The sequence below is a fragment of the Xenopus laevis genome, chromosome 9_10S (assembly GCF_017654675.1).
Source record: "Xenopus laevis strain J_2021 chromosome 9_10S, Xenopus_laevis_v10.1, whole genome shotgun sequence".
In the NCBI taxonomy this organism is placed as follows: domain Eukaryota; kingdom Metazoa; phylum Chordata; class Amphibia; order Anura; family Pipidae; genus Xenopus; species Xenopus laevis.
The window spans coordinates 90,387,893-90,400,664 of NC_054388.1; the positions used below are offsets into that span (position 1 = coordinate 90,387,893).

The 12,772-nt window shown below is 37.0% G+C and overlaps 1 protein-coding gene across 3 annotated transcripts in view; it reads right to left on the reverse strand.

The window, feature by feature from the left end:
• The window catches only part of gprc5b.S (G protein-coupled receptor, class C, group 5, member B S homeolog), a 55,797-nt gene that overhangs the window by 19,550 nt on the left and 23,475 nt on the right, over positions 1–12,772 (reverse strand). Inside the window, exon 5 of one of the 3 annotated variants that reach the window (XM_041579244.1) lies at positions 2,600–5,196. The exons of the other annotated variants lie outside the window; for them this stretch is intronic. Within the exon in view, the coding sequence (XP_041435178.1) occupies positions 5,152–5,196 (45 nt within the window). The 3' untranslated portion in view covers positions 2,600–5,151. Of the gene's footprint in view, positions 1–2,599; positions 5,197–12,772 lie in introns of those variants that run through there. 3 annotated transcript variants of the gene reach the window in all.

Consider the following 12,772-nt stretch of genomic DNA (forward strand, 5'->3'; position numbering starts at 1 on the left):
CACCAAATCAAAAAATATCCAACTCTTTGGCCCATTGTATAACCAAAATCATAGAGATCGAAACATGTATTGGTGGCTATATTGTACTAAAAAACACATTTTCATAAAATGACACACGATGGAAGATGCAAGAGAGAGAGAAAAGGACATGGGACTGGGGAAAAGACAAAAACAAATCTGAGGAGGCAAGAGCCACCTGGAGAGGCAAGAGACACTAGATGAAAAATAGCACGGTAACGAAAAAGGAAAGGCACAAAGAAACTGGTGGAAAGAAAGAGACCGGAAAAGATTGGTATCGGCAAAAAATAAGTTAAAAACCTTAAAAAAATACACAATGTAACTTTAGTAGAATCAGATTGAGGTTTTGCTTCTAATGAAACATATATCTATATATAGTACACAAAAGCCATGAATATCCTGTATAGTTATAAACGGAGCTTAGTGATGTCCTTTTTGTCACATGACTCACTTGTGTATTATAATAAATAAAGTACCCCTTGTTGCCTTGTGCTTTTATATGGTCATGGAACTCCTTGGTGACTTATAATATCCTTATATTTTACAATATATAAACTGCAGTTTGTATGTATATATATATATATATATATATATATATATATATATATATATATATATATATATATATAGATAGATAGATAGATAGATAGAGATATATATATATATATATATATATATATATAAAAAATACAGAGTAGTTCAGCACACCTAGCTAATTAATCCCAACTAGATTACCGTGGTGCTATCCATTGCAGCTGTATTTAGAAAAAATCCAAAAGGAAGAGGATGCACAAGGATTTTTAGAAAAATGTAAAAAAAATTATGTTCTTTATTAAATACATTTAAAAAGCAGGTCGACGTTTCGGTCTGTATCTAAGACCATTCTCAAGACCAGGTGTCTTGGTGGTTTTGAGAATGATCTTAGATACAGACCGAAACGTCGACCTGCTTTTTAAATGTTATATATATATATATATATATATATATATATATATATATATATATATATATATATATATATATAATGAATAAAGTACCCCCTATTGTAAAATATACTGTAAGGATATTATAAGTCACCATTATATAAAATCAGTACCTTCTGCTATTTATGGCAGAGCCTTCTACTTAGCAACCCCCTTGTAAAAGCAGCATCATCTCTTTCCTGTCATATGTATAGTTTTTTCAGTTTCCTACAAAAATAAAAAGCAATAATGTAAAATATACAAGTGATTTGCATAATGCCAATATACATATTTAAAATGCGTTCATTGTGATGCCATTTATTTAGATGTTTTTTTTTACACCAATCAGAAAAGGTTTTGTAACAGGCAACTCTGATAAATGACCCCCTTCCCCATGATCATGTGTCTGGGACAGAAAAATGTACCTTAATATATATATATATATATATATATATATATATATATATATATATATCTGGAAACAACTTCATTCATCAACATAGGTGGGCTTTTATATGTATTGTAGCTAGGTTAAACAGAGGAACCGGTGGCCAGAACTGTGCCCTGTACTAGCATCATTATATTATTAAAAAAAATAATATAAATCCCCTGGGCACAGTGTTTTGGTAGAAAGAAAATATATAACATTTTTTTTCCCATAATGAAAGATGGCATTCTAAACATGTTTGCAGCAAATGTTTAATAGTTGTAAAAATATTTCAAAATGCAATTACTATTGTTTTAATCTTGTTTCTGACTCTTGAAACAATGCAGCAAAAGCCAGTTCTCCTCCAGGCCTGCTATTGAGCCGGCTTCTGCTATATAGTTCAAGAGTCAGTACCAGTAGAGAATATATAAACAGCCGGACAGATAGCAATTACATTGGCCAATAACATTGAACCAATGCGATTAACTGTTTGTGGGTGGGAGTTTCCTTCAGATCAATCAGGAATGTAGCAAGGAAAAATAGCATACCTGAAACAGAACATAATTTAAGGATGTGTACAGTTTTACCTGTAATAATATTTTAATATTTTTTTACTTTAAACTGAACTCAGGATCTACAGAGCAAAGTTCTCCCATAGGAAAAAGAGAAAATGACACTGACAATGAGTAACGTGTGATGTGACCAATGGGGGTAGAATGCACTTTGTTTAAATGAACATGAAATGCATCGGAATTCTCATCCTTTATTACATCTCCACTGGGGAGACTCGGCAAACACGGTTACATATCAATGGAAGCAGGTATGTGGATAGTATATGCAACCCTCTAGGAGTCTAGGAGGAACATTCCAACTAGGTTTAAAATGTCACTAAAGGGACAGTAACACTAAAATAGGGCTTCATCTTGTATCTAGAACCGTTTCCACTGGAGGGGGAAATGAATCCCTGGATTTCATTACAGGCAGCTGCTAGAATTGATACAATAGTTGCTAATACTCCAGAGATACTGCTGAGAAATGCATCAACTAAATGTTGCAAAATTGTAACTGTTTAGAGTCTGCGCCTGAATTACTGAGCTGCCAGACTGAAACTCCAGAGACCTGAACATTCAACTTAAAACTTAGATTTTGGAAAAACCATAAAAAATAAATAATGGAAAGTTATTGAAAAAAGTAATTGAAAAAAGGCTTTATTTCTGGGGGAAAATCTGAAAACAAATGAACTTAAAAAAGTGTTTGGAAGGTGAACAACCCCTTTAAACAACTACAGTTCCCCTTATAGGACCAAGAATAGTAAATAAGTGTTTTTGGCACAAACCATAGACCTAACCAAGCAAACCGTGCCCCATTCTTTCCTGATGATTCTTAAGCTAAAGAAAAAAGGTAAACCTAATGGATGATTAATAATGAGCATTGCGTTCTAAAAGGAATTATACCCAACCAGGCTGGGATGCATTCATTTTGTTAATTTTGCAGTTCATAACTCTTCTGATTTTAGAAGTTTTGTTTTTACCCAGACATACCTGATTTTGCATATTGAAAGGAAACTATCATAAACTGCCTCTAACGCTGACCCATTTCCTCATCCTCCCGTAGGCTCACAGTGTAAAGCGAACCCCGTCCGTCGCAGTGTTCCACTGTAAAGTGATGCATTCTGGGACTTGAAGGCCTTCTGCTTTCCAGAAAAATCTGTGTACCACCCACTATGGAAAGCAGATAGACTTCAGGTTCAAGAATCCTTCACTTCACATTGGAACAAGGCAATGGATGGGTTGCTGGACTCCACCATAATACTAGGCTTTTTCTTCCAACTGTAGTCAAGTATATTGTAGCTTGGGAATACTGACATTCCTTCAATGTATAGTTTTATACTTGTAATTGGAGGCTGCTATACTGTTTACCTCAGCACTCCCCAGTAACTAGAGGACCGATGGCTCAAATGCAAAAACTGCACCCTGTCCGCCCCCCTAGTCTTCCCCCCTGCCAGGACATGTGCCACCACAAGTAAATGAGCATGGGGTTCAGGTGAAAACACTCATGTCATTCAGTCTGGTGTGGCCAGAATTATTGAGAGCACATGGACAGCTAGACAGTGACTAATCACTTCTGGTCACTCAATCCCAACCTATTTTTGGATGTGCTTCCCTTTTAAAGCAGCATAATGTTGCACACACTTTGAGAAATGTAAAAAGCCTAGGCAAAGGAAGCAGTTCCTAGTGAACAACTAGTGCAACATCCCATAACTCTGCGTGGTCCTTAAAGGGGCCAGAACTGCTGATGATAAATTGTACAGTGAACATATACCTTTAAGCCAGTCTCTAAATGCTATACAGAAGCATGACTTCAACACTAAGGCAAATTCATACAGTATTAATAAGAGAAATGTTGGAACATTCACAGATATCAATGTAAAAGATTCCCCCACAGTGGCAGAGCTTGTGCTGCTAAACACAATGCCTGCAAGCCTGACCCTTAAGCTGGCCATAGACGCAAACATTTGATCGCACAAATCTCCTTCGGCTACCGATAATATCTCTGCATGTATTGCCGATCGTACGATTTTCAGTGGGAGACTGTCACCAGCTTTTGTCGGACATAACTTTCGTACGATTGCTGTCAGGGGCAGAACATCGTCTGATCTGTTCTTTTCTACTTTATTTGATCTGAATGGTTAGTTGTAGGTCGGGAGATGGCACCAAAATGATTGTTCGTCCGATATGAAGGTAAATCTATGGCCAGCTTTAGCTACGTGCTGCTCATTAGCATCCACTCTATAGATCCGTGCAGTGTCGGACTGGCCCACAGGGCCTAGGTGTCAGTGGGTCCTCCTGCTTCAAAACTTTTGGCATATTTTATGGTCATTACCTTTTTCTATGAGAACAAAGAGACTAAATAGACTGAATAATATTAAGATAAGATTATAGTATGTAAAGAAAAGAGACTAGGAGAATAGAGGTTAAGTGAGAAGAGGAATTATAATAGTACTGACTGGGCCCCTGATCTAAGGGCTTTTGGTGGGCCCCCTGTCTAAGGTTTTTGGGTGGGCCCCTGGTGTCCCAGTCCGACACTGGATCCGTGCAAAGGAAAACTCACATACCTGAATGTATGGAAACTTTGCATTGATATCAGTGAATGTTACAGCCCACTATTCCAGAACAGAACCTTGTATTATTTTTCAATGTTGCAACTTTACATACAATATTCAACCTTAAGGCTTCTATCGCTTTACATACGTAAATCGAATTCTATCGATGATTTTGCAATGTTCAAAATCGGTATGAGTGGGCGGGGCTTCTCTTTTTTTTAGCCATGACGGACAGTTCAGCAATGAATGAGTCGGCACAGCACTTTGGTTCCCGGCCCGCATTGCTTCTTCCAGTTCTAAACGGAGCAGGGATAGAGTTTCAGCAAGTGTCTCTGTAGTCGGAACAGGGCAGCAGGGATTCTCCGCCACATTTACATGTTAAGGGCATCTTAAATTGGTTGATGCTCGATTAGAATTGAGACTTGTTGGATGTGCGAACCAACTCCAGGTTCACTGTGACAAAATCCGTCTTTAGTATTTATTTCAAGAGTTCCCAGCTGTTGACATTTAGATAAGCCCTATTAGGTAGGATTAGCAGAACTCTCGGATGCTGTGCGGCTGCGCTCTGTTACCTTACTCCTCCCTCACAAAGACCATAGGGAATAAACAGTATCAGGGACTCCCTGCGATCTATATGCTTTTCACCACAGATGTCTTCCAGTGTAACTTGGTGGAGCAGTTGGGATCTAGAAATAAGGACAACAAATGCATAACTAAGAACCTAAGCTCTATATCAGATTTGTAAGCATCAGCAGAGAGAGTTAGTTCAACAATTCATGGGTATTAGGGTTTAATTATACCACCATTAAAAATTTCTAGTGTTTTTTTTTGCTAGATAGAATAATAATCTATAATTAGAAACTAGGGATGCGCCAAATCCACTATTTTGGATTCAGCCGACCCCCCAGTCCTTTGCAAAAGATTTGGCCAAATACTGAACCGAATCCTAATAAGGGGTGGGAAGGGGAAAACATTTTTTAATTCCTTGTTTTGTGACAAAAGGTCACGCGATTACCCTTCCTGCCCCTAATTTGCATATGCAAATTAGGATTCGGATTCAGTTTCCGCCGGGAATCCTGCTGAAAAAGACTGAATCCTGCCCGAATCCTGGATTCGGTGCATCCCTATTAGGAACTGGTATTAATATCACTATATTAATACCACAAACAGACACTTTAAAAACTAAAGGGGATGTAAACCCAAAAATAACAGTTTGTCTAATGAAAGGAAATGTAATTCTAAGCAGCTTTTCTTATACGTTCTTTTTTCTGTCCCTTTTTTGCATGGCTGGTTCTCTCTTGAAACAATGTGGCTGAATCAACCTGGCATGTTTCTTCACATATTCTGACAACTTCTGCGACATTGTTTCAAAAGCCAGAATTACTAGGGAGGAGGAGAAGAAAGGGACAGACAGATATCACTTTTACTAGAAGTTATATTGATAAATAACATCACAACCATCAAAAAGGTGCAATGAATACATATCGGCAAGTTGCAAAATGTTCTTTTTATATTACCAGAATGGAGGTCAGTGTACTAAGTGGGATGATGCACTAAATACCAATAAAGTGAAGAATAATCAGAAGACTTTAAACTTTAAACATTATTAGAAATTTATTTAAACATTTATAGAAATTATATTATTATACTGATGCAGAATCTGTAAAAAATTTTTTAGGAACTATTTATTTAAATTCAGGATTTCTCTTTTTCCAAGACTCAAGAAAACTGCGGTAAAATAAAGTCACCTCCCATTTAATTTATTCAAGTTTCCTGACCTTATTTATCGCTCTCATAGGTACCTATTATTGACTCATAAAAGTGTACACTTGACTGCGTTAATATATCAATATAAAAGAAATCTAAGATTACATTTTTACTTTCCTAACTAAATTGGAATTTGGCACTTTATACAGCTTTTAGAAAATATTAGGGCTCATGTACATCCACAAGTGTAATTACGGCTGCAGCAATTTCTCCGCAGTCAGTTGTGCGTAAAATCACTTTTATTAAAGGAGTGCTTCACCTTTAAAGGAGAACTAAAGCTTAACTGAAGACGTAGGCTAGAAAAATTGTGCATTATGTTTTGGGCTTCTGCACCAGCCCAATGCAACCATATCCCTTTAGCAATAAAGATCTGTGTCTCCAAAGATGCCCCAGTAGCTCCCCATCTTCTTTTCTGCTGATTCATTGCACATGCTCTGTGCTGCTGTCACTTACTGAGCTTAGGGACCCACTCACAATATACAGTACACATAGAATAGAAATGTCACCCTTAGAAGAGTAAAGGCATATGTCGTATGTCCTATATAAAAGGAACACTAATAACTATTATGGGTATCATATTTTTTTTATGTTTTCCTCCAACCAATGTGTATAAGAATGTGGATATTATGTATTTGATATGATAAAATCTTTAATAAAAAAATAAAAAAAAGAATATAAATGTCACAATATAAGGCTGATTAGTAATTAATACAGATAATTACTACATGGCAGCACAGAAACCAGTGCAACTAGCATCAGAATGACTTTCCAAGATGGTGACTCCTTGTGACAAGTTTGAAATCCTGGATTATTGCCACTATTGAGATGCTGAAACTTTAGACTGGTGCATTAAGGTCATTATATAAAATATGTCATTTTTAGCCCTATTAATTTTTAGGGTTTAGTTCCCTTTTAAGTTTTTAGTATGTTAAAGAATGGCTTTCACTTGGTCTTCACTTTTTTACAGTTTATGAATTATTTGCCTTCTTCTTCTGACTCTTTCAATAGCGAGTCACTGACTCCATCGAAAAAAATCCCTAAATGCTCTGTAAGGCTACACATTTAATGTAATTGACACTTTTTATTACTCATCTTTCTATTTGGGTCCTTTCCTATTCATATTTCAATGTCTTATTCAAATCAATGCATGGTTGCTAGGGTTGTAACCAGATTGCTAAAATTGCAAACTGGAGAGCTGCTGAATAAAAAGCGAAATAACTCAAAAAACTCATAATAAAAAATGAAAACCAATAGCAAACTGTCTCAAAATATCACTCTTTACATGATACTGGAAGTCGAACAACCCCTTTAAATGTACTGGCCTTAAATGCTTGCCGTGGCTAGATCTATCACCCATAACAACCAATCATACCATAGCGTTCATTCTTATAATTGCACTGATGATTGGCTGCTATGGGTGATAGCAGCCAATCATCAGCAGTGTTTATCTGGGTTTCTGATGGAGACAATGTTTCCAAAAGAGGATGTTCTGGTTCTTTGTACAGGTATAGGATCCCTTATCTGGAAACCCGATATCTAGAAAGCTCCGAATTACGGAATGGCTGTCTCCCATAGACTCCATTTTATCCAAATAATCCAAATTTTTAAAAATGATTTCCTTTTTCTCTGTAATAATAAAACAGTACCTTGTACTTGATCCAAACTAAGATATAATTAATCCTTATTGGAAGCAAAAACAGCCTATTGGGTTTATTTAATATTTAAATGAATTTCTTGAACTCGATGGACATGTGTCTTTTTTCAACCTTACTTACTATGTTCTAGTAGACTTAAGGCATGAAGACCCAAATTACGGAAAGAACCGTTATCTGGAAAACCCCAGGTCCCAAGCATTCTGGATAACAGGTCCCATACCTGTACATGTAAAAGAACGAGACTTATCTAGAAGGCCCCATAATAAATAAAGTTCAGGGTGCCATTGAATCAATAGACCACATCATTACAAAGTTCATGTATATTTATAACTTTTATAGTTGAATGGCAACATGGTAACCTTAACCCATTTATCCACATCTACAAAGAAGCAGAAATCGCTGAACTGAGTGACATTTATGATTACTGATTGCCCCTGGAATTCTAATGTCTCAGGCCAATGCATTCTATGTCACCTTTGGATTTAGTGCATCTCCCCACAATGGAAATTTAGTGTCTCTGAGTTCTTGCTTGTAGATTGTCAGTGATGTTGACTCCTAATTACTGGGATAGGTTATGCATGTATATAAAGGGTCCAGCCTGTGCCCTCTAGATGTCCTTCAACCATAATCTACTTAGGGACCCCTTAGGTAAGTGATCAGTTAAAAAATCATTATTATAGCTATCTGTGTATCATCAACATACCTCTCTTATGGTACAATGAATACTAATAGAGCACTATGACCTGAAATCTATGGTTCAAAGTCAACTAAAATTTCAAGTGCAGAATTTATTTTTCTCAAATCAACATTTTTTGAAACGTTTTCCAAAATCAATGATACATTTCCAATACATGTTCCCAATATATAATGCCAGGTTCAGGCAAAGATAAATAGCTGGCAAAACATACACTTCTTTTCCAGTTTCAGGCAAATAAACAAGCCCATAATTGTTGCCTTTGCAGCCCATGATTTGGGTTGGAATTGTTAATGCATCTCTTTTATAGTAAAAGCAGCCACCCCTGTGGTTGGACTGGTGAGCAATGGAAAAACACTACAGCTCTCTTTTATGTTTGGTAGGGGACCAGTTTAATAACATCTAATGACTGCAAGCCTTTTTTAAAGCAATAATGTGGAAGCAATTTCCCTGTCACTCCTTCATTTTCCATTCTTCTTGTGTAACAAGACATTAATATAACACAGCAGGAAAGCTAGTTCACTCTACCAAACCTAGGTTCTGTCAAGTATGGAAAGAATGACATACATATCTGTGAATGTTACTGGATTATGGCATGGTGTATACTAAACATCTTGCAAGCTCATCAGATACACAAGGTTGCTACGCAATATTATCAATGGGATGTATTCTGGGTCACCCTAACATTGGTGATAATTTTACATTCAAGGTGAGGTGCACAGTTCTAAATTGGAATATTCCATAGAGAGCAGATGGACTTTCATTGCCACTCCCCCTATGAGATATAAATATATGTAGCTGTAGGCAGACAATGTTGACCTCTGGTGGGCACAGTGTTGACTTCTGGAGGGCTTAGTGTGATTGGTTGCAAAATTCCAAGCACTTATTTACTAGTTTTCATAGTTCCAGCTACAGATATAAATATATGTAGCTGTAGGCAGACAATGTTGACCTCTGGTGGGCACAGTGTTGACTTCTGGAGGGCTTAGTGTGATTGGTTGCAAAATTCCAAGCACTTATTTACTAGTTTTCATAGTTCCATAAATATCTAGATATAAACTAGGTGTCCACCCAAGTTCTTCACTTAATTAATCTTCAAGGTGTATCTAAAAGATTAAATAGGTGCTGTCCCCAAATTCCTTTCTAAATGGACTTCAGGTTGGACCCCCTGGAGAGGTCAGCCCCACAGTCTGGGAACCTCTACCTTAAGGGTGCTTACAGTTGCTTAAAGCTGGTATACAGTGATAATTGCTGCTGTTGGTGTTCCTTTTTAAGAATACCAGTCATATTGTGGGTAACTACATGTCACAAAGGAACAGAATAGCAGCCAAGACTTCTTCAGTTCCAGAATCCCTAGCATGCTCCTGTTATTTTCCTATTTCAAAGGTCTTTTAATCATACAACATGCAAGGCATTAGGAGAAGTGAAGCATTGTCTGCAGAAGCTGCCTACTTCTACATGCTTTCAACTTTTCATGGTACATGTAGTCAGGATGAGCAGAGAAAGTCTAATGGCATACTGTGCCTTTAGCCAAGAGAAAGGAATATTTACTGCTTTTAATATCGAGCATATTTCTAGAATGAGACTCTTACATTGGACTTTTAAATCATCATTTGGATGGAGCTCCATTTAACTTGTCTGATTCAAATGACATCATCTGTCATCAGTGCACCTCAGGACATTCCCTGCTGGCACACATTTGACATTGATGTCATGAGAAGGATGGAAACTGTGATGTCATTGCAGGCCAGAGAAGGGACGGTGCCTGCAAAAGCATCACTTAAAATACAAATTGGATTGTGGTGCCATTCACAGATATGTATTGTATCTAAAGAGTATTGATCCATCTTTTAATAACCAGGGATACAATATTGGGGGCAAACCTTGAGCTTAATTACCTCTGAATTGCTACATGTTTTCTGAACCTAGGTAAATGCAAATTGTCATTAACAGTCAGTATTGGCTTGAAAGAACAAATATATCCCTCCTTAATAAGTATGGTTTGTCTTTTTCTAAATATTTGTATTTTTTATTAATCTCCACTGCCATTTACTGCTAGCCTCAGCTAAGGCATAGTCTGCATTCATTATATCTATACCCTAGTCTTGATCATAATGATCAGGCACTTGAGCTGGCCATCACTAAAATGGAACACAACTTAAAATTTTTTTTATATTGTACAGGTATGGGACTTGTTATCCAGAATGCTAGTGACCTGGAGTTTTCTGGATAAGGGATCTTTTGGTTATTTGGATTAACATAATTTAAGTCAACTAAAAAAACATACAGTATAAACATTAAATAAACCCGTAGTCGGGATCAAGTACAAGGTACTGTTTTATTATTGCAGAGAAAAAGGAAATCATTTTTCAAAATTATTTTTTAAGATGGCCATGCCGTAATTTGGAGATTTAGGAGTAAGGGATCCATACCTGTATATATTTGTTTTGTTTCCTAGTAAGGTTACTAATTACAGCACTTATGACACTATTCTGTGCACTATATTATATATTCAGGCACTGAAGGCTCCTTAGGACACACAGATATACAATCAGGCAGAAAGCAGGGTGTTTGAAACCATGATTTGGCTTTATCCTGTCCTTCTATTATTCATACATTGTGGCTGTATAAGTGACCTCTTGCTATATAACACTCCATGCTCCTTTACTAATCTCACACATTGCTGACTGCACACACTCTCAGCAGAAAAGCAAACCCAACGGCTCAATGGAAACTGTTATGTGCATGAGCTGATTGATGCAGACTGGAAATTAAATGCAGATGAGAGCAGTGGCCTCGTTTGGGTATGTGTAACAAATGGTATCAGCGGATTATAGGATGGTAGAAATGACTGCAGAAAGGGAGATCTCATTAAAGGCTTATTGTGCTGCCCAACCGCTGTCAGGCTCTCTGGAGATCAAGAGAGGCTAAAACCTAATACGTACAAATGTCTACCCGAGAAGCTGGCTATTGCATCTCTGCCCTGAAGAAGCAACCCTGCTGTGAAGTGGAGAATGGCTGATCGGTCGTGATAACAGTGATATACGGAGTTAATGAAGAAGTAGATAAAAGAAGAAGATAAATCTTGAGTTCAGTTTTTTTGCATTTCATAGAAAATGATATAAATCTAAATGGCAAATTAAATCCAAACACAATTTGCTTTCTCATAATCTGCTTGTGATAGGGGGTAAAAACGGCCCTTGAATGCTCTTCTGCCTCTTGCTTTCATAATGACAACATTAAGGGGATTATTTATTAAATTTAGATTTTTTTCTCATTGCCCTTTTAATGGAGTAAAACATTTTTTTTCATGGAAAAAAAAAACCTCAAGATTTTCCAAAAAGTACTCCAACTCAGGCCCAGTGAGTTCATGTAGAAGTTGATGGAAGAAGTCCGGAAAATATCTGTGCAATAATCCGAAGATTTTGTGGCGGCAACCACAAATATGAAAAATGTGCAGTATTTGGATTTTCACAAGATATTTTCGGGAAAATGTATTGATAACTAAGGAGAAAAAATCTGTGCGGATTTGGTTGGAGTAGTTTTCAGAAAATTGTGAGATATTCTCGGATTTTGATAAATAACCCCTTAAGTGAGAAGGCCACTTACAGAATGCTCTATAAATGTTTAGAAATCATTAAAAACCAACTACATTTTTAAGAAAATGGGCATAAACAAAACAAAATCTACATTTTAGGCACCCCCAGTGATTCTAGTTGCTTATACTGTTGCTTAGTTGAATGCTGCCATCTTCTTCTTACAATATTCCAGGCATTCCTGTTGGACTTGAGTGACTAAATGCCCAGAACAGAACTTTTTCTGAAATTTCTGTACTGCACATGCGCACCCTTAGAACTGGTGCAGAGGACACCTGGGATAACGAAAGAAGATGGCGTTGAAACTCTCAACAGACAAAAAGGACCAGGGGCTGGTGTGTTTTTTGAAGAACAGAAGTGCCAAACTGGCATAACCGGTAACACCGAAGCCTAAGGGGTTTGTAACAGTAATGCTTGTCCCTACATGGAAAGCCCATACTGTAGATTTGAGCACAACCCTGCATATAACATATGGCTCTTTAAAGGAGAATAGTAGACTGGGCATCTGTACTAAATGTACTGTAATGTTCTTCCCCCACAAATCATCAAC